General features: G+C 44.4%; 1 protein-coding gene across 5 annotated transcripts in view; it reads right to left on the minus strand.

Moving 5' to 3' along the window:
* Positions 1–22946, minus strand: part of TEX55 (testis expressed 55) — a 460108-nt gene that overhangs the window by 13691 nt on the left and 423471 nt on the right. For all 5 annotated transcript variants that reach the window (XM_085621142.1, XM_085621141.1, XM_085621146.1 and 2 more), the window contains one exon: positions 2175–2309. In XM_085621142.1, coding sequence (XP_085477268.1) covers positions 2175–2309 — 135 coding nt within the window. The remainder of the gene's footprint in view (positions 1–2174; positions 2310–22946) is intronic.

The following is a 22946-nucleotide window of genomic DNA, read 5'->3' on the forward strand; positions in this document are numbered from 1 at the left end:
GAACATTAATCACCAGTTATCTTGACATTTTTATTGTTGTCTGAAACCTGGATATACAAGGAACTCTCCAGCAGGTGCTTTTTGAGTATAGACTTGAAGCCTCACTCACTCTCCGCCCATATTTTTCATTGGCTTGTTTCATTGTCCTTCGTAAATGCTGGCTTCTGATTCATTGATAGGCTTGTTAGTACCTCCTTAGTACTGCCTTGTCTTCATTTGTAACCTCCCATGAGGGCTGGCCCTTCTATTGTTACACGGTATGTTTATTTTAGTCTATAAGCACTATTTTCTTTAATGAGTTTCTGGTACTGCAGGCACCATGTGCTGTCCTGCAAAATTTAGTGAGCCATTCGCGCTTTCACTTTCAAAGCTGCCCGGGACAATCATGGCCGCTTCTTTGCAATGAAATAGGTCCCGCATTTGCGAGAGTTTGCACTATTGTCATTATAAATGACAATAGCTCAAACTCTTGCAAATGCGAGACCTATTGCATTGCAAATATTTTTTGTAAAGGCGACCCATAAGGCGCTTTCACTTTAATGTCGGACACGCTCCTTTCTTTAGATGAGCCGCATCTAAAGAAAGGTGCGTGGCCGCTGTTAAAGAGAAACTGCTGCATGGGGTGCCTTTACAAAAAAAAAAGCAGTTGTTTGTCAACTTAACAAACATATGCTTTTTTTGTAAAAGCGCCCTATACGGCGCTTTCACTTTAATGGCGGGCGCGCCCCTTTCTTTAAATGCGGCTCGTATAAAGAAAGGGGCGTGGCCAACAATAACGTAAAAGCGGGGCATGAGGAGCTTTTCCAAAAACTGCATTTGCAATGCAATAGGTCTCGCATTTGCAAGAGTTTAACCTATTGGCATTGTCATTTACAATGCCAATAGCTCGAACTATTGTAAATGCGACACCTATTGCATTGCAAATGCTTGTTAGTATTCTTTCTGAACACTGCGTCGCCCCCCTCCCTCCAACCCCCGAGGTCAGCGCCAGGTGCGGCTGCACCACCCTAGAGCCCCCCCTGCATGTTCAGTCAACTCTCTTTTAGGTTTAATTGTCGTGTCAAAGCTGAGGAGTCCATTTTGTGTGTCTGCAGATTAAAACTGGACATCTTAGTCATTCGGCAGATCCAGCGGTTCGCAGTACGTGAGCAGGTTAGAAGGCGCTTCACTGAGCCCTCAGTGGCAGCCTGCACCTCTGGTGGGAGCAACCTGGCTTCACTACTGGCATCCTGGGGCTGAATGAGCACAACATGGGTAATAAAATCCGAAGTTGTTCCAAACAGGGGCCCCCAAAACATTTCTTGCCCCCATAATCCTTAAGCTGACACTGCAGCAGATAGGGGTGGGTGTTTCCATGCTGACAAGAGACAGGCTGCCATGCGGGCATGTAAGAGCAGGATGTCAGACGCTAGACCGAAAGGCTATCTTTCTTGTCGGATGAGGGGTAGTGGGACGGAAGGCGAGCACAAGCAGGAGCAGGAACAAGCGGGGAGTCATAGAAAAAGGGACAAGGAGGAAGTTAAGAGGGAGCTAAATAGACACATGTCTCTAGACTATGGGCAAAATCCTTTCACCTCTGACCCGTCGTGCATGGGAAGGCAATTAACTGGCATTATTAAATGCCGCAGTGGCCTGTCACTTTGCATGTGACTATCATATAAAAGTAAAACTACACAGCTTCAGAACACACAGACGGCATCCGGGTCACAGATGCCTAAATGAAAAGAAGGGGCAGGCTGAGCAGGTATGCAGGTCCGAATCAACCACCCTGGGAATGAAGAACCACACTGACTTTGGACCCAGGATCAAAGACACCACAGGGACACAAGGAAGCAGTTCACCATTCCCTATAAACCCTCGCACTCACTGTCCCACATACAATTTGCATTGCGTCTGTTAATTGCATTGATTTTGGGTCATTGTTGACCCCTCTTAAGTGGTCAAGTAATGCAGACCGCCCGCCTTCTTCACAGAGTTAAGATGTCAGATCTCCCAGGTAAGTCTTATGAAGCCAACGTGTCATGAGTTGGCCTGCAGTCTGCAAGCCCTTGCCCATTCCTAGCATGTATCAGTGTAAAGGTTTCAGCAGACGGATGGCACTAGGACCAATCACCATGTCTCGACCGCTAGGGGTTGCCTCAGCAGACTCCGGCAAAGGGATGTGTGTGCGTCACCTGGAATATCTGCAGGATGTTGTGTTTCTCCATGTACTTCAACGACACCTCGTACGGCTCCTCATAGGTGGCAGTCAGCCGCTCCGTGGACTCCCCAGGTTCCAATTCTGTGATCAGAGTCTTTCTGATTGGACACTAGGGAAAAAAAACACAATTATTTACTAAGATCAACAACCATACAGTAAATCCTCAATGAAATGCTGGTCTGGAACCCTCAATAGACACAATTCCCCATCCAACATCAGCCCAAAATCATTACTGTAAAGGCAGCTGAAACTTTAGGACGTGGCCTGCATATACTCCGTTAAGCGGATCACGTGAAGACTTCTGTGTAACAAGTGCGCCTCAACCAGAACCTCTCGTACCCCATCATCAGACAGGATAACTCTTCACCTGGGCTGAAAAACTGCTAACCATGCCACCCCAGTTTAGACCTGGCCATATGCAAATCAGTCTTGACCCAGTGCCTCATGGGAATAGTCCAGCCCGAACTGCCAAGCCATGTCTTCCCTGGACCGGAAACAAGCATCCTAGGACCGGTTTCGGGGTTTCACCCCTCTTCAGCCAGAATAGATTGATTCCAGTGGCACAGTGAGCCCAGGACCCACGTCTGGGCATACCTGGCGTACTTAGGGCGAGAAAGCAAAAGACACACAATTGATGGACGGAATGCAGAACAAATCAAAACATTCACTCCCAGTCAAGAGATCTGGGTTAAATCCATCATTCTTTTGCTCACTATGCCACCCCAGTTTAGACCTGGCCATATGCAAATCAGTCTTGACCCTGTGCCTCATGGGAACAGTCCAGCCCGAACTGCCAAACCAGGTCCTCTCTGGACCGGAAACAAGCATCCTAGGACCGGTTCCATGCTACTGGAATCAAGCTATCCTGGCTGAAGACGGGTGAAACCCCAAAACTGGTCCAAGGATGCTTGTTTCCAGTCCAGGGAGGACCTAGCTTGGCAGCTCTGGCTGGACTGTTCCCATGAGGCACAGGGTCAAGACTGATTTGCATATGGCTGGGTTCAAACTGGAACGGCATGGTGAGCAAAAAAACGATGGATTTAGGCCCAGATCTCTGTACTGGGGTGAATGTATGACATTGTTCTGCATTCTGTCCATCAACTGTTGTTTTTGCATTTGTTATCCCGAGTGGGACGGGTATGCCCAGACGTGGGTCCCGTGCTCTCCATGCCACTGGAATCAAGCTATCCTGGCTGAAGACGGGTGAAACCCGGAAACCGGTCCTAGGATGCTTGTTTCCAGTCCAGGGAGGACCTAGGTTGGCAGTTCAGGCTGGACTGTTCCCATGAGGCACAGGGTCAAGACTGATTTGCATATGGCTGGGTTCAAACTGAAAAGGCATGGTGAGCAAAAAAACGAGGAATTTAGGCCCAGATCTCTGTACTGGGGTGAATGTATGACATTGTTCTGCATTCTGTCCATAAACTGTTGTTTTTGCCCTTGTGCAGGGCAGTTGGCGAGGGAGAGGGGCTTGGGGCACATCTTACGCTGTTCTTCTTTCTCCACATTAGAGCTGGTGCCGGTAGGATCAGGGCCACCTTTTTCTCAGCAGCAGCTGTTGACAACTGGGTCCAGGGAGGGCAGTACTGGGTGATTGTTGAGCGTTCCAGGTGCGCTGCCATGCTGCTTCTTTACCGCAGCCTCAAGTGCGTGCTGTACTTTTTGAGCAAAAGCCAATGCTCACCCGAGTGGTGTGACGGGACCATTACAGTGATTAGGGTAAACCATATTTCCTGCAGGCCTCATGCAGGGGCCTAGTTGATCAACCATATGACTGAGCGGGTGTGCCGGGTGGTGCTTGCTGATGGGCCACAGATCGCTGACTCGCTCTGGAGCTGAAGTCACGCTGCCAATGACAGTGATGGGCTCTACTATGCCCAGGACATTACATGCCTCCAACTGAGATAGGGTTTCTTTTCTTCGGCTAGCAGAAGTGTGAGGAGGAAGAACCTGCTAGTGAAAGGCCAGCAGCCGGACTGGGCAGAACTAAAAGTTAGCAGGACATGCAGCGGATCTTCTTGTAAATCCAGAGAGATTTGCAAGCTGACTACAATCCGATTACAGTATGGACCTGAACTTCACCAAGATGGCAGATATGGGGTGCAGGGAACCAGCAGACAGAAGCAGGGTTAGGGTATGGATGGAACTCAAGGAATACTGGGGTAACACATTAAAAACAATGAGCAGAACAGAATTCTGCTCATCTAGTATTCAATGTGCCAACAGTCTATGATCTTCTCTTAGGCTGAATCTGAGCAGCCTGAGAGTAGTACACTTTGCTGTCTACAAAGAGTTAGGTGCTGGGGATGGCACCCAGAGATGGGGTGTCCCCTCTGTGGGCAGCAATGGGTCTGGGGCATGCAGTTTAATGGTGCAACAACACCAACAGAATGCACGAGTGCTGACTGGCATGGATGCCTCAATGTCCTGCATAAGAGAGGAGAGTGTGTGAGGGAGAGAGGCTAACACTGTTGACAAAAACAATTCTGCTGCAGGTCTAGTCAGACCTCTGAAGATCTAATGCAAAAAAAAGTTCGAAAGCCGCAGCAGTAGAGCCACCAGACACCCCAAACATGAAACAGCGGCCTGGCTGAAGCATGCCTTTGGGTCATGAAGCCATGCAAGGCTGCGTTGGAGCAATGAGGGATGAGGCTCTAATTTGCGCACAAAAACAGCAACATTGGGTGAAGCAGGGCCAGGGGTGCTTGAAGAGGCAGTGAGCGGCTGCTTGGTACCGATCTGTCCATTCATAGAACCACAAAGCAGTGCCACAACTCTTCCTGTACAGTAAGGAACTACTATCACCAAATATGTTATGTAAACCCAAAGCCACAATAGAAGCATCTGTGAAATGATGTCGCTTTGACTGACAGTACATTCAAGCAGAACCAAATGAAGAAAAAACCCAAGAAAGCCAATGCGGGAATGGAACTGAACCAACGCCTGCTTCTTCTCTCGCTCCCTTCTTCTTTTTGTATTGTTTTGAGATTTGCCTCAATGAGCTCTTGCAGCAAATAACTAAAGCTGTCTGCAGCCAGATCTAAAATGTACCGTGCCATTACAGAATTCATTGTGACAATTTCCAAAATCCGATTTCTCTTACAGAAAAGATAAAACATGGTGGCCTACTTGGACAGCATTTCTCAATGGAGCCTTTCATAAATGTATTAGTCAATATCACACACTGTCAAAATAAGCTGCTGGTCATACATCACCTTAATTCCTCTTCAGGGCAGTGTGCCATTGGTCTCAGTTGGCTCCCTAGTGCCAATGAGCTTCGACTCAACAAGGCATTCCTAAATTAGCCTGCATAAAATTAAGGATTGCAGACTTAGACCTTGACTGGGGGGCAAGAGAAGGGTAGTAACACTTACAATTAGTTACCTCTAGGTAACGTAGGTACAGGAAATTTATTATGGCACATACCGCACAGCTTATCTGCTTAAGCTAGTCCTCAGCGCTCAACTGCGCGTCTCATCTTTTAATTGGTCCCTTTTGCAGGGGATAGATCCCTCATGACCACCATATCAGTGTAGTACTTTCACAGCTTAGCTGTATTTTTTCTATTTCTTCCTTATCTTTGCAATGTATTCTGCTTTTCCGCTGGCTGCCCAGAATTTCTGCCATACTGCATTGGGGAGTCCCCCGTATCTACCTAACCTTTGTGGTGTTGCCTATTCTGGTCTGGGGGCCCTTCCCGCATTTCTGGCCTGAAAGCAAACCTGCTGGCCTGTCTACTTGTGATACCAAAGGGGATGATGGACGGAGCGTTTGAGCAAATCAAACACTCACCCCCAGTCAACTGATCTGGGTTTAATCCATCATCATTCTTTAGCTCACTCCACCACCCCAGTTCAGACATGGCCATATGCAAATCAGTCTGACCCTGTGCCTCATGGGAACAGTCCAGCCCGAACTGCCAAGCCACGTCTTCCCTGGACCGGAAACAAGCATCCTGGGACCGGTTTCGGGTTCATAACCCTGATTAGACAGGCCATCTTGAATCCAGTGGCAAAGTGAGCAAGGGACCCACGTCTGGGCAAACCCTGCCAACTTAGGGCGAACAAAGTGATACCAAAGGGGATGATGCACGGAGCGTTTGAGCAAATCAAACACTCATCCCCAGTAAACTGATCTGGGTTTAATCCATCATCATTCTTTAGCTCACTCCACCACCCCAGTTCAGACATGGCCATATGCAAATCAGTCCGACCCTGTGCCTCATGGGAACAGTCCAGCCCGAACTGCCGGCCTGTCTACTTGTGGCATCTCATTATCAAGTGCATACAACCTCTTGGTCCATTGTCGTTAAACGCCAATATTCCCACTTCTACCATGCTGCCCAGTACTGCTCACTAGCTTCCCTGCCAGGCTTCTATGACATAACATCATTGACATAAATAATGCTATAATAAATATTGCCAAAACATAAAGAGGACACAAATATCAACTTTATATAAAATATAGAAAATGCTAAACATTTAACATTATATTCATTTAATAAAATATTGTAACTTAAAAGAATTAAATAATCTAGAAAATATAAAAATATTTGTATAAATGAAAAACATAAAATAAATATAAACTTTAAAATGAATGTAAAAAACATGTAAATAATTAAAATTATTAAATAAAATGAATAATGAGAACATATATTATTAAAGTACACATTAAAAGTTATGATAACACACACAATAAAATACAAGAAAGTAACAAAATATTACTAAACAAATATATATATACACAATAAAAAATACAACTATTAAATTAAATGACAAAAACATATGTTAAAAATAAAACGATACAGAACATTCTAATAGAAAATATTTAGATTTGGAGGGCTAAGATTAGGAAGTCCCATTCTAAATTAAGCAACACTAGGTAGAGTGTTGAACTTTGGAGGGTCACATTTACTAGTCACACTCCAATCTGAGCAGCAGCAGGGAAACATTCTAGGGATTAGATTTACTCTCCAACCTGAGCAACAGAAAGGAAAGTATTGGACTTTGGAAAAAGCAGATTTAGTATTTGCACTACAATGTAAGCAACAGTAGGTAAACTGTTGGTCTTTGGTGGGTCAAATTTATGATTGTCACCCCAACTTAAATAACAATAGGGAAAGTGTTGGACTTTGGAGAGGGCAGATTTACTATTTAACTGCAACATAAGCAACAGTAGAGAAAGTGTTGGACTTTGGAAAGGTCACATTCACTATACACACTCCTACATTAAAAAAATCGAAATATAGAATATAGAATAAAAATAGACATAAATATATTTCAAATATACTAAAATATATACTATTTATAACGCTATAATATAAATTACAATTTGAAATTGAGATCACAACATGAAATCCAAAAATAAATTTAACAATGAAATGTACCAATTAAAAACATTATAAATATATGTATGTATCTGAAATACTTCCCGCCCTACTACCCTAAAAACCAAACACCTACAAAAAAGAAAATAAAAATACTATAAATCAATTACTAGCACACAATTCCAAAATACTATAACATTCTCATATAAAAAAATACCAAACAAAGTACATTTAATGAATATTCAAAGAATTGTAAACAATTATTTAATTTTCATAATCAATAATATAATTTACAGTAAATTATATATTAAATAATGTATAAATAAAAAAATACTACATTAAATTAACACATTACATTTATAATATAAAGTATATTGATATATTATACAGTAAAAACTCTTCCCATCCTACACCATTCCAAACCCAACACCCCAAAAATAAATAAGTGCAAATAAAAAAATCTTGATGTGTATTATCAAAGCAAGAACAAAAGTATACTAAAATAATTATAATAACCTATAGCACAAAAAAGTAAGAAAACAACTAATTTTCAATGCCACGACAGGGGTAGTAAGCCCTACATAAATGTACATTTAATTAATAAATACTATTATATATACAACTAACAAAACAAAAAACATATTAACCATTCAAAATAACATATACATGTGATATTCTGTCCTATGATATTCCTGACATCACAATATTTATGACATAATAGTTGTATCCAACGATATGTCTGCAACAATATTAATGGCATGGACCCTTATCTGCATGTTCTGTTCCTGCTGCACTGCCTGGCCTTCCTTCCTGTCTGCCTACTCTGTTCCAGCTGAGGTGTCTGGCCTTCCTTCCTGCCTGCCTACTCTGTTCCAGCTGTGGTGTCTGGCCTTTCTTCCTGCCTGCCTGCTCTGTTCCAGCTGAGGTGTCTGGACTTTCTTCCTCTGTCTCTCTGCCCAGTTTCCCTTTTGCTCTGCCCCAAAACTGGTAGTCTCTTGATGTTCTGCAGGAGATGCATCAGCGGTGAAGATGCTATGGTTAACCGACCACATATATAAAAAACGCACTACAATGCAAGCTAAAACGTTTATCTAAAATTCATCCATATTGGGCCTGTATATACAAACCTAGGGATTATGGAAAAAGGTATTCCCCGGTTACTTTTAGGTCCAAGAGGGGGAAAAAATTGGGAATATTGGATTATATGCCTCTTAACCAGTTGTGATATATTTTTTATAACTCTTTTTTTGTACATTTTGTGGCATGTGGTATGGATGTTGGTATGCGAGAATAGTTAGCAAGATGTAAATGTATATATTTTTTGTTGTTCGTTGAGGGGCACTGCTAATTATTTAAGTATGGTTTTGTTTCTGATAATAATTTAACTGTTGTTCACATCTATTGATCACGTATATCTATTTGTCTTCAGAATTTATGTAAAGCACAAACAAAAAAAGAAAAAATATGAAAATGCTATATGAATATATATTTTTGATACAAAAAAAACTTTTTTTGTTTCTGACTAAATAATAAAAACAAAGAAAAAGCATCTATTTTGTAAAGACATTGTATTTATGGGGAACATTGTGGTGTTGTTACATTGATCTTTGAGAGTTTTTTACCTACAAAAATAAGATAGGTCGGTTAAGAGGCATATAATCCAATATACAAACCTAGGCCCATATTTACTGAGGTTTTGCATCGCCCTTGCACCACGCAAGATGACGTAAAACCTAAGCGAGCTTTATCAAACCACGTGTGGGCCTGCATGGCTTGATAAATCTAGAGTAACACGATGCAGCACAAATTGCTGTCTTGCGTTATTCTGCCCCAGAGAGGTATTCACATGTATCCACCAATGGATTTTGGCGCATTCCCAGATTTACCATTAGTGGTAGACCTGGGAATGCACCAAAATGCTATGCCTCCCCAGGTCAGGCGTAACAAAGAGAAATATCTTTATTTCTCCTCGTTTTTTCCTCAGAGTTGCTTTTGTGCAGGAAGTTGCCCCTTCCTGCCTACAATACAGGAAGGGGCCCCATGACAATACATTTGCACCATGCACCATGACACAAGGGTGCCTGCGTTGGAACTAGGCAGCCAAAAGTCCGACAGCCCTAGGAAAGGACAAGAATGTGCCATATAATGTTTAAATATATCACATTCCAGCCCTTTCACGCAGCACAGCGCAGCAAGGTAGCTTGCTGCGTTGCACTGCATGAAAGATTGATAAATCTTCCCCCAAAATACCATACCATCTGGCTATGGGTTTGCTATGTTTCAAGGGATTTAGATGATTACCAGTTAGTTCCTGATCCATGCTCCTAAAGAGAAAGTGGTCCGAAATATGAAAACCACTTTCCATCTTGGATAACCATTTATACGAATTTGTTCATAAAACAGCTTCATCTGTAATTCCAGAAACAGCCTTTGCTTTGCAGTACCCATGGTACACATTTGATCATTCAATTTCTTTGATCGCCAACTGATGGGGCGCTTGAGTCGAAAGGCTTATATAGACCCCAAAGGCTTCACTTTCCAGCCAGATGAACAATCCAATGGGCCTCTTAATGCTCTAGCATCAATGTTCCTCTTCTAAGTGGTCTGGTAATCCAGATGGAGATGATAAATGTAGTTTCAGCCACATCAGGATTATGAGTTGCAGAATCTCACCCAGGTAATTTGCCTGCTGAAAGCAGCCGGCATCACCTGGTGAAATACTGGACAAAAAGAGGCAAAATCTGTGTGTTAATATCAATTCTCACCATGTTTTCCTCTAAACCTGTAATTGGGAGTATTTCTGCCACCCCAATCCCAGAGTCATCAATGTCCCTGTTATCAGCAACTACAGGGTGGTGGGGAGGTTGGAGAATACCAGGTACAACGCAGAATGGAGGCTCAAGTCTTGATGAATATAAACACCTTAAAAAAGATCCAAAGTGGACTCCATCTTCTTTGTTAGCTTAAAATACAGTATTGGTGCTGACAATAAAGTACAGAACAGACGTGCTGTGAATCAGTAAATGAAAGGTATTTTGGCCAAGTAAATATCTCTTAAGACCAATATTTGAGCTTGATTCCCATGGTGATCACTGAACACAGAAGAGGCCATTTTCACTAGGATCACACATCCACACCCGTAAGTAGGCGTCCACAGAACTAGCTAGTGAACTGGAGTAAGCAAGGGTAAAATCGCCATCTATAAGAAGTTACCCTGGCTCCACCTGGGGTTTTTCACTTGTTCAGAAAACATTGTGACTGGTTAAAAAACTGGACTTCTTAGACCATGTTATTTGAGACAAATCAGTCAACGCACCGCATTTTCAGTTGTGAAAACACCCCACTTGGGTAATAGTGGCCAATTGTATTGACATTAAAAGGTGTGGAGTTTACCGGGAACAAAGCCCTTCCCATACTAATTAAAGGATAGAAATATCTCCTACAGGGAAATGCACGTATATGGCAGCCAATTTGTGTCAAGTCTTCCCATTCGGGCATCAAAAAGAGTATTATTCACAGCCAGTGCTTCAGGAACCAGTCACGTCTAGAGCTTATGTCTGCCCTCATCTTTAACACCATCTCCTCTCAACATTTTCTAGAAGAACTCTATAAAGTGTGGATAATGATCTGCACCCGTGGCAAGAGTCAGAAAATATCTAAGTCTGCAGAGTCAGGTGGTACCCCAGGGAGGAAGTTCCATGCCATTTGAGCCACCTTCGTCAGTCTGCATATATCAAGACTTGACCTCGGTGTGCCGGAAACTAGAGTAAAGGAAGCCGTTCCCGTAATACATGTGTCCCATCTACCCTCTACCCTCAATTCATGTCACCACCACGGCATTGTCACCCAACTTTCTATGTTTACCTCAAATGTTCAATATTTTAAGACTGAGCAAATCTCCCAGATTGTGTAGGGAGGGGAGTTGATCTTGGTTTAATAAAGAAGCTTCTTTTGGAAAGCCATGGGGAGAAGGAGGAGGCCCTTAGAAACACAGTGCCAGCTTTTACTTTCATCTTTATGCTAATACTGCCTTTCATTTCCTTTGCTTTCCCTTTTAAAAAAGTTTGTGAAAGAAATTTCTAGTCACATTGTGCTAATGTAGTGACTAATTGGTCTAAATGGATTTTTTAAAACGAAAAATACATGAAATGTGACAATTTTAGCCGTTTAATAGATTCGTAAGACAGTGTGTTCTTTATTTAAGCACACTTTTCTACAGAGAAATCGTGCACATATGTATATTTTCACATATATTTCTGTAGAATGCTCCCGGCTCCTGCATGTGGGTGGGACAGTGTTTATGACTATTGATGAGGATCACCTGGAAGCGAAATATTAATCTATTCCAAATACATAATTGTACATACAAATGCATGTTTCTCATTTTAAGAGTGGAACTCACTTTAAATGTAACTTCTTTGCTAAATTTGCATCCGAGAAAGAAAAGTACTACACAAGAATTATAAAAGGATGGGCACATTGGCTGCCTTAGCTGATGACCCAGTTGCCTTATTTGTTTAAAAAAAAAAAAATATTGCAGTTTTAATTTATAAACAGCACCAATTGTGTATATACATTTCATTAACGTATGACGATTAATCATTCATTCTTTTAAATACGACATTTTCAAAAAAGAAATTTTTGCATACATTTTTAAGTAAACTCACATAGGGAAGGGAAAGGAGAAAATAAGAAAGCTAAAAGTTATACACAATTAAAAGGGGACTCTAGCAAATATCCATTGAAATAAAGTTCTGGCCTGCAAGTAAACAAGCATAGGGGATACACCATGGCAGTAATTATACACCAGTCTTTTTTTTTTTTAATGTCTAGGGCCCATTTTGAAACTGCAATTCCTTTCAGCTATAGATAGGTGCCCAAAAACGTCTGCCAAGAGTTTTCCCTCTCTTGCCCTTCCTTTCGTAAATTCCCCTCTCCAAATTAAATACCGCAAGTAGCCTAGCTAGCCAGTGCTGGAAAGTTGGGGCGGTTTGATCAAGCCAGGCTGAAGCAACACAAATTCGGAAAACTGCCATAGCGAGAAAAAGAAAACGGCAACACTTAACTTGCCCCTGGCGGTAATCAACCCAGAGAAGCATTAGGGCTGGAGTTAGCTTAACTTTAAGACCCAAGGTATGTTCACAAATAGCCATCATTGACGATTTTAGTAAGTCAAGCAACGGAAAGGTGGAAAACATATGGACTAAATCAGCGTTTAGTAGATCACACCTTAAACACCTAGTTCCCACCTGCCCTCCCCACTGTGCTATCCTTGCCGGGTATAATAGGGTGAGAAAACTGTCTTGTAATGCTGAGCCTGAAGCCCGACAGAGCATAAAACTGTCTTCCCAAGTTCTAGCGACTCAAGAAAGTTATCCGAGTCAGTGCCCAGCCTGACTTTCCATTTTCCACCATGCTTTTCTAGATCATCCTGCTTAAGTGATATAAGTTCAAGATAAATTCCTTTTAATGTACAGCCCTCGCCGCTTCTTATAACATCTATGGCTTTAATGTTACCAAAGCCGTTAAGCCCACCCAGCTTTTTGCTCAGGAAGCTTCTAAGCTGGAGATATTTAAAGAAATTCTTAGTGCCTATACCAAATTTGTCCTGAATATCCTTAAATTGAGAAATTCCCTCAGAGCTCATTAAATCCCCCACTTTCAAAAGACCGCGCACTGCCCACTCCACCATAATTTGATCAGAAAAGATTTCTGGCAGCGTGGGATTGCCAAACAGCTGGGTATAGAAGTTCAATCTAGCAAGTCCCATCTTCTTCTTGAGGGCAGTCCAGATTTTAAAGGCTGCCTGCATAGTTTTGAACTTTGTTCTTTTAAAATAGCTAGGCTCACTAAATTTCATAAAGCAGTTCGCTGCATCCTCACCAACCAGTAACCTGTATACATCTGGCTGCCTATCTTCAACACTAGGGTCTTCCTTTAAATGTAACTTCTATTAAAAATATGTGACTCTAATTCAAACTAAATGACCCTCATCCCATATGCATAAATCATTTTAAATCAGTGACGTGCGATGATCCCTTCATTGGCCTCCTGTGGAGAGACAGATCACGTTTAAAGCCTTTTGCTTCTGCTATAATCTGCTTATATGAATAATTATTCTTTCTCACAGAGGCTCCCAACAAATAACTCTTTTGATCACTGACATCGGAAAGCTTTCCTTTCTACACGTTACACAGGTGTTGAAATCTGGATCAGGTGGTACAGCATTTTCTGTTTTGATGCCAGAGTTTGGAATGTCCAACCCAGTGGCGGCACCTCCGCTAAAGCGGTGGAGCGTCCCCCCACTGCTCCAAAGGAAAAATACAATGATAATAACATATTGTTATTATTACTGTATTTTTCCTATGGAAGTCAGTGGCTCATGGGGCGGGGCTGGGCAGTGCAGTGGGAGGAGTGGTTTGTACTCCTAAGTGCGCATGACTGCTTGAGCTGGCCAAGCAGTCCTGTACACTTTGCATGTTCCCCACCAGGCTGCATTACACAGCCTGGTGAGGAACATGCAAAGCCTCCCTGTACTCATCTGAGTGCCGAACCATGGCACTCAGACCAATCAAAACGTTGCATTGCAGCGTTGTAATTGGCTCAGGAGAGCCTGCTGCCTGGGTGCTTCCTGCTGCTGCCGGCCGGGACTGGGACCGGAAGATGAAGAGGATGGAGGAGAGGCGTCCGTCCATTTCAGGAAAGTCCTTTTTAATTTTTTTCCATCCCCAACTTACCCCCCACCCACCCAACCTCCCTCATCCGGTAGCAGTCACTACTGGTCCTACTAAAATTCTTTGTCAAAGGAGTATCTTGTGATCCTTCAAAAAAGAGCTGAAACATAAGAGGCCTATGAAAATAAGACCGGTTGGGTTTTGTTATGTCTTAGCGCAGTTCTTGAGCCATGCGAAGCCTATGGGCATATGTTTGTGCTAAATAAATAACTCACTCACTTAAGTGAATGTGGAATTAGAAAGAATATGAGGCTAGTATGTAGCAGCCAGCAGTGTTTGTCCCACCTCATTCACCACTGTGAAGGGTCCATTTTCTTAGCTTCCTCTACTATTGACAGCTGAACATGGCAGCAGGTTCTACGGATGAAGATGTCGGCTTAGAAACATAACCCAGTCTCAGCGGGAGGGGGCGTTTCAGGAACTTAGAGGGACAAGCAGGCAGTTGGCAGCCAGTGCAGTATTTACATTCCAGAGTCTTACAAGGGCACACACTTCAATCTTATTCATACATCCCAAAGCTTTATTCCCATCCTTTCAACCTAAATTGTTAATAGAGAAAAACTGCTGAACAAATCACAAATGACACATTTACCTGTAGCATGCACATTGATCAGAAGCAAACGTGCCTGGAATCAAATATAACCAAGTGGCAGACCTTGCAGTGATAACACAAAGAGGCAGATGGATTGTGGGCTCAGCAGTGAAATGCACTACCGTGTTCTTCTTTAAAATAGTTTAAAACCTTAATATCCTCTTTGTGTGTTTTCCCTCCAATGTTTAGGTCTTACTACAGACAGATTTGACTGCCTCTTCATGTAATCCATTTTTCAGAAAAGTATAACACAAGTAGAGAGAGAAGATGAGATTTGTGCCAGTACCATCTCCCATTGGCTTCCACGTGTTTTCCATGGTTTGCCATTGCTTTGATGGGGTGTCCATCAAACCCACTGCACTGTTCCGTTTGTGTCCCCATTAGGGTTTGCCAATGGTTCTCAAACTGTCCTTTTGGCGCAGTAGGATGTAACATGAAGTGTAGCTTATAACTGAGTCTTCTTTGACCTTTTAACTGGCACAATGCCATTTTACTTGCTGGTTTATGCTTTTTCTGTTTAGGAAGTGTGTGCTGTTTGTCACATCCACAGTGCTATTCACTAATTGCCCATGCCTCTTCATTTGTTTTACTTTGCTGTCATGGTGAGAACATGGATTTAGAGCCTTTTTAGCTCACACAGTAAAGACGAGTGTGCAAAGAAAGTACTAGTCCTTTGTCAAAGGCATCTAGCATGCAAAATGTGGCATTACATGCCATTGAAGTTTATCACTAACAATCACTTACACCACAAACGTATTCTTCTTACTCCTTTTCAACACACTCCTTCCTGAGGGTACAGCTTCACTGCTAAAGGGGTCCTTCTCCCAGCTTCTAAACTGTTGTAGTCTGAGACGTTGCTTCTTTATTGGATTATCTTTCTAGGACAGCTCGGAACAACACACGTAAAGTCCCCCAACTATTACCAAACACTTACTCTACCAAAAAACAGACCTACTGGCTTTGCCAAGGCCTGTTGCCATGAAAAGCTAGTTTGTTGATTTGGAGTCCCTCACTCAGAGTGTGTTCAGGGAGTGTTACGTTATTTGCCGGCACACTTAAGCCTTTCCCATCTGCACACATCTTGAAAGTGATTTACACTAGCTATTTTCGAGGCACAAAATTCTACTTTCTGCTGACTCACAGTTCATCCAATTTTGAGATCAGTATTTTTAAATTAATTTTCTGACCTTTCTATTTAACTTTTATATTTTATACTCGTATAGTCCCTCCCTATCTTCTTTCAATTTACTAACGTATTCCCCACTGTGAACATTCTTTTTAGGCCCACATTGTGAGTTGTCCAATATCTGGTTATGGCACGTTCACCCATTCAAAATAGCAATAACGAACAAGTTACTTACCTTCAGTAACACTTTTTCTGGTGGATACAGTATCTGCCTGTGGATTCCTAACCTTATGAATATCCCCTGCGCCAGCATTCCGCGGCATTTTTTCTTAGCTCTCCACGCTGATGAGGACGTCAGCTCCGCTCGCGACTCCGCATGACATCACTGGAGCCGTAAGAGAGCCTCGTCGGCGTGATGACATCAGTTCCACCCATTTTTTACGTGCCTCCGAGGCGAACAGGTGGACCGACAACAGATTCAAAGTATACACAGTACACAACAGTTGAACAAATATACACAGTACAAAATCAAAGAGGAAAGCTAAAGAACATAAGCATTTCCTATAAATGTACCAGATAGAAAGAAGATACAATGTAAAACAACATGCCAGATAAGGCATCCTTTAAGGTATACAAAGGTGGACAACAGGGAGGAGGGTGGGTCAGTGAGGAATCCACAGGCAGATACTGTATCCACCAGAAAAAGCGTTACCGAAGGTAAGTAACTTGTTCTTCTGATGGATACATCTGCCTGTGGATTCCTCACCTTATGAATAGATTCCCACAGCAGTGCCGCTCCCAGAGGAGGGTGTCCACCCTTTTATACCAAAAAGTCCTGCAAGACAGAGCGTGCAAAGTGGCCCTCCCTCCTCATTTCGGAGTCCAAGCAATAATGCCTTGCGAAAGTGTGGAGGGAGGCCCAAGTCGCTGCCTTAAAAGGTGGAAGACTTGGCTCTAGTAGAATGAGCTCTAATACCCTCAGGTGGTTCCTTACCAGCAAGGGCGTAGCAGATCTTGATGCACAAGAAGATCCATCTGGATAGAGTACGCTTGTGTACAGTCTTGTCTTTTGATCGACCAACGTAGCCCACAAAGAGCTGATCGTCCATACGCAAGTCCCTTGTCCTGTCCAAATAAAAGATCACCGCTCTTTTAGGGTCCAGGCGGTGAAGTCTGTACTCCTCCTTAGAAGGGTGAGGGGGAGGATAAAACACAGGGAGAGTTATGGACTGCCCCAGATGAAAGGGAGTAACTACCTTAGGCAGAAAAGCAGCCCTGGTCCTGAGGACCATCCTTTCAGCATGTATGGTCAAAAACGGGGGTTTTGAACTAAGAGCTTGAAGCTCGCTCACCCTCCTTGCTGAGGTAATAGCCACAAGAAAGACTGTTTTAAAAGAAAAAAGCCTCAAAGGACAGCTATGTAAGGGTTCAAGCGGGGAATCCATCAAAAAAGTTAAAACAAGATTTAGATCCCATTGGGGCATAACAAAGGGAGTAGGCGGAAACCTATTGGTAAGACCCTTGATAAAGCTCAAAACTATAGGAGACTTAAATAAAGACGGCTGATCAGGTAGACACAGAAAAGCTGCTAAGGCCGTCAAATCGCCCTTAACTGTGGCCACAGCACAACCCTGCTGAGCTAAGGAAAGAGCAAACCGAAGAACATTCGACAAGTGGGCCTTTAAAGGATCAATGGATCTCTCTCCACACCATTTATCAAACTTGGACCATCTACAGGCATAAATCGACTTTGTGGAGTGTCACCTGGAAGATAAGACAACATCCACAACGTCCGGCGGGAGAGAGAAGGAACTCAGGTTGCCCCGTTCAATCTCCAGGCTTGAAGGTGCAGGCTCTGAAGGTGGGGGTGTAGAACCTGCCCCTGCGACTGCGAGAGGTCTGCCCTGAGAGGGAGACGGAGCAGAGGGTGCGATGAGAGGTGAAGAAGATCTGTGTACCACACCCTTCTTGGCCAATCCGGGGCGATCAATATGACTTGGGCCCGGTCTTGACGAATCTTCATCAGAACCCAAGGAATCAAGGGTATGGGAGGAAACGTGTAAAGGAGTTGTGAGCGCCAATCCAATTGAAACATGTCCCCCATCACTCCCTGCAGCGGAAACTGGAGACTGCAGAACAATGGGCAGTGTGCGTTCTCTTGGGTGGCAAACAGGTCCAACCGAGGAGATCCCCACATCCGGAAGATGTGAAGGACCATCTCCGGATGAAGCCGCCACTCGTGATCGGCCGAGAAATGCCGACTGAGACTGTCCGCACGAATATTCAGCACACCGGCTGGGTGATTTGCAAACACACAAATCTGATGGTTCTGAACCCAGGACCAGAGTCGCTGAGCCTCTCGACAGACGATACGACCCTACACCTCCCGGTTTGTTGATGTACCACATTGCGGTAGTGTTGTCCGTCAGGACCTGAACCGACTGACCGCGAAGGGAGGGAAGGAAAGCCTTTAGTGCCAAACGTCTCATTCACAATTCCAGAAGGTTGATGTGAAGCAACCTTTCCTCTGGAGACCAAAGACCCTTGACCTCCAGATCCCCCAGATGAGCACCCCACCCAAGATCGGAGGCATCCGTGATCACTGTGGCCACCGGCGGAGGAGGTTGAAAGGGTTTGCCTTGAGACAGGTTGCCCCGCACACTCCACCAAGTCAGCTCCGCTGCAGCATCTCTGGAGATTCTGACTGATTCCCTGAGATCTCCATTGTGTTGAAACCACTTTCTGTGGAGGCACCACTGGAGCGCCCTCATGTGCCAGCGCGCATGACTGACCAACAGAATGCAGGAAGCGAACAGACTGAGCAGGCGAAGGACCTTCAGGACTCGAAGGACCGCTGCATCGTAAAACAAAGGAATCATCTCCTGAATGTCGAGAATTCTTTGTGGAGGAGGAAATGCTCGACACACAATAGTGTCCAGTACAGTCCCTATGAACAGGCTGCGCGGAGAGGGCACCAGGTGAGATTTGGGCACATTGATTAAAAAACCCAAGTTGAACAACAGTTGAGATGTTACTCGCAGATGATGAAGCACCATCTCTGGCGACTCCGCTTTGAGAAGCCAGTCATCCAGATAGGGGAAAACAGGAATCCCCGACCTTCTGAGATGAGCTGCCACCACTGCCATCACCTTTGTGAAGACTCGAGGAGCAGTAGTAAGACCAAACGGGAGGACTGCAAACTGGAAGTGCTGCGACCCCACCGTAAAACGGAGATACTTCCTGTGTGACTTCAGAATGGGGATGTGAAAATACGCATCCTGTAAGTCGATCGACACCATCCAGTCCTCTTGCTGCAGTGCCAGAAGAACCTGAGCAAGGGTCGGCATCTTGAATTCTGCTTCAGGTAAAAATTCAAGCCCCTGAGGTCCAGAATCGGACGTCACCTGCCGTCCTTTTTGGGGATCAGGAAATACCGGGAGTAGCATCCCTGACCTCTCTCCTGCTCTGGAACCACCTTAATCGCACTTTTTTGTAGTAATGAAAGGACCTCCTTCTGTAGAAGAAGCAAATGGTCCTATGAACAAAAACCTTGGCAAGCAGGGTAAGGAGGAGGAAATTCCTGAAAGGGAAGGGCGTACCCATTCTCTAAAAGGTTTAAAACCCAAAGGGCTGACTTGACCGATTTCCAACCCTGTAGAAAGTGAAACAGCCGACCCCCTACAGGACCCACACGATCCAGGATGGGGGATCTAGGGCTGCTTTCCTGCGGTACCAGAGGAAGCGAGAGAGGCAGAAGAGGAGGAGGAGAGATTGCGGGTAGAACCACGTTGGCGACCTTTGACTCTTCCTCTATAAGACTTATAGAGTGGATTCTGCTGCTGCTGCTGAGGTTGACGGAAGCTGCGAAAGGAAGAACTTCCAAAGCCACAATATTTTTTGTAGCCAAAACCCCTTGACTGGGTGTGTAATCCCAAGGATTTCGCTGTGGCACTGCTATCCTTAAACCTTTGGAAAGCCGAATCAGCCTTTTCCCCAAAGAGTTTAGATCCGTCAAAGGGCAAATCAAAAAGAGTGGCCTGGACATCAGGGTAAAATCCAGAGGATCGAAGCCAAGCTTGCCTTCTTGTAGCTATGGAAAAGCCCACAACCCTGGCCACTGAGTCAGCCGTATCCAGACCTGATTGAATAACCTGTCTAGCTGCAGCCTGAGCAGCTGAAAGAACCTCCATAAAGTTTCCCTTCTCCTCATCAGGTAACTTGGGGGCCAACTGTTTTGCCGAGTCCATCAAGGCATGTATATAACGACCCAACAGACAAGTAGCATTGGTCGATTTCAGTGCCATGCCAGACGAAGAGAAGACCCTTTTTAGCTGACTGCTCCATTTTCTTAGAGTCCCTGTCAGCTGGAGCCTGAGGAAAAGCACCTGAAGATTGTTTGGAACAAGATGCCTGCACCACCAAACTTTCTGGAGATGGATGAGAAGAGAGAAATACTGGATCCCCTGGTGCAGTCCTACATCTTCCAGCCACAGCCTTAGAAACAGCAGGCGAAGAGAGTGGTCTATGCCAAACCTCGAGGATAAGCTCCAATAAGGCTTCATTAAAGGGTAACAGAGGCTCAACTGTAGAAGAAGGCGAATGCAAGACCTCTGTCAGCAAATTTGGCTTATACTCAGCAGTAGGTAACTGTAAATCCAAAAGCTCTGTGGGTTTTCTTATAACCATATGGTAACCATATGAGAAGCCCTTGTTGAAGAGAGTTCCCACTCAGGGGAGATATCCAATCCACTCGCCTCCTGAATTCCCTCAAAATCATCCCGAGACTCTTCCATTTCACCCTCCTCTACTTCCTCTCTAGGATGCTGCTCCTCTTCCAACAGCCTCTGTGCCTCTCTCCATGAACGAATCCGCGGACGCGGCGTCGGTGGCGTAATACGCGGCGCCGACTGCTCCAGAGCTGGCATCGAAGGAGGTTCCAAAGAGGCATGAGATTCGTACGAGGCCGAGAGGAAGGCTCACCAGACGGCGCAGGGGATTCCATCAACGGCGTTGAGACTCTCGGCACCGGAAATTGCCATGACAGCGCCATCGGCAAGAAAGGCACGAAGGGTGCCTGTGGATAGTACTGGGGCACGCCCAAGTTGAAAGCCAGCGGACCCACGGGACCAAAAGGTGCTCCGGATGGAAAAGCCGCCCTTGCAAACACTCCGTACATTGCATTAAAAAAATGTGACGGATCTGAACCTGGAGTCGAGAACTGTGGATATGGATTCGAGCCAGTATCCAAACTAGGAGCATCCGACGTCGAAACAATCGGATCCACTGCCGCATCCACCGGTTCATTCTCAGGTACAGGCGAAGATGGATCATCCTGAACCGGCTCGGCGTTAGAAGCCGGTGAATCCCTCGGCGCCTGAGACTGCGCCAGAGCGCCTCTAGGCGAAGGAGACCGCTCCGGAGTCGCACGAGGTGAAGGCGAGGGCAAAGGAGATACAAAGTCTTTACGGCGACGTCGAGGAGCAGGCGAAGGCGACCTCGAAGCCTTACCCTTCTGCGAACGGCGCCGAGACCATGTCTTCTTTTTTTCTTATGTTTTCTCGACTTCGATGTATGCGAAGTCAACAACTTTGATTTCGACTTATCTCTCTTACGCCCTCTTCCTTCTTTCTTCGCCTTTGCCAGGAACAACGTGGCTTCCCGTTCTTTAAGCGCCTTTGGATTCATTTTCCTGCAACAGGAACAGTCCTCCACGTCGTGATCCCACGACAAGCACCATAAATAATCTTCTTGGGGGTCAGTGATGGACATGTGACCCCCACATTCCCTACAGGGCCTAAATCCAGACTTCCACGAAGACGACATCGCAAAAGAAACAGTTAAAGTTGAAGAAACAACAAAGTAACTCTATAAAATATGGAGAATGCTAGAAAACTGTTAGGTGTCGACGGCACGGAAAAAAGGGAACTGACGTCATCACGCCGACGAGGCTCTCTTATGTCTCCGGTGACGTCATGTGAAGTCGCGAGTGGAGCCAACGTCCTCGTCGGCATGGGGAGCTAGGAAAAAATTCTGTGGAATGCAGGGGATATTCATAAGGTGAGGAATCCACAGGCAGATGTATCCATCAGAAACAGAATGCAATCTTCCCATGGGCGCTGTAACCTCCCCATTTGTAGTTTTTCCCCTTGTAATTTGGAATAACCTGCTGTAGCAGAGTCTGCACACCAGATTACAGCAGATGCAACTTGCCAGTGCATCTTTCACATTAAATGCGGGTCGTTTTTCTCAATGAAATCTGCATGGGAATATTCCTTCGGATGTGCAGTAATTTTATATAACTTGTCAGTCAGAATAAGATAAAATACCCATTTGTGCCAGAGTTGGAATATCCACGCCACTCAGAATTAGGGCCTAAACATTACATTATTTTTTTATGCAGAGTTCGAGTACATCCATGTAATTTTGCCCATGTTGGCCACAGTCCTATGTGATACCTTTATTGTTACTACAACACTACCTTCTAGGTAGGGACAGAGAGTGAATTGTAATGGGAACAGTGGGGAAGAAAGCAGAGAGCAAAATACTGCCCAACTGGCACATCCTACAAAGATAGAAGCTGGGTCGCATGCAGCTGCTCTTACACGCTCTCCGACGTACAGGACTATTTCCATATGGGACACACATAACACCTCATTCAAAAGTAAAGACTTTGGGACTAAGGACTAAAAGCACCATCATTAACTTAAACTTGTTAGGAAAGCTCCAACTCGTCCTTTTGGGTGAGAGAAAACACAGTCATATTAATGGCCATCGTTCGGGCCAAAATGGATTACAGAATATTCTTAATCAAGTACTACCGAAGCTAGTCATCGCTATATCCTGAAAATCCAAAATATGGCAAAAGAGGCAATCAAAATTAGTTGAAATTCTTGTCATATCGCCTCCACTTTTTATCAACACCCTAGGGTGCTTGCGACAGTATGAATACAACTTAAAATGGCAGTTAC

Source organism: Triturus cristatus, chromosome 8 (assembly GCF_964204655.1).
Source record: "Triturus cristatus chromosome 8, aTriCri1.1, whole genome shotgun sequence".
NCBI classification, from domain to species: domain Eukaryota; kingdom Metazoa; phylum Chordata; class Amphibia; order Caudata; family Salamandridae; genus Triturus; species Triturus cristatus.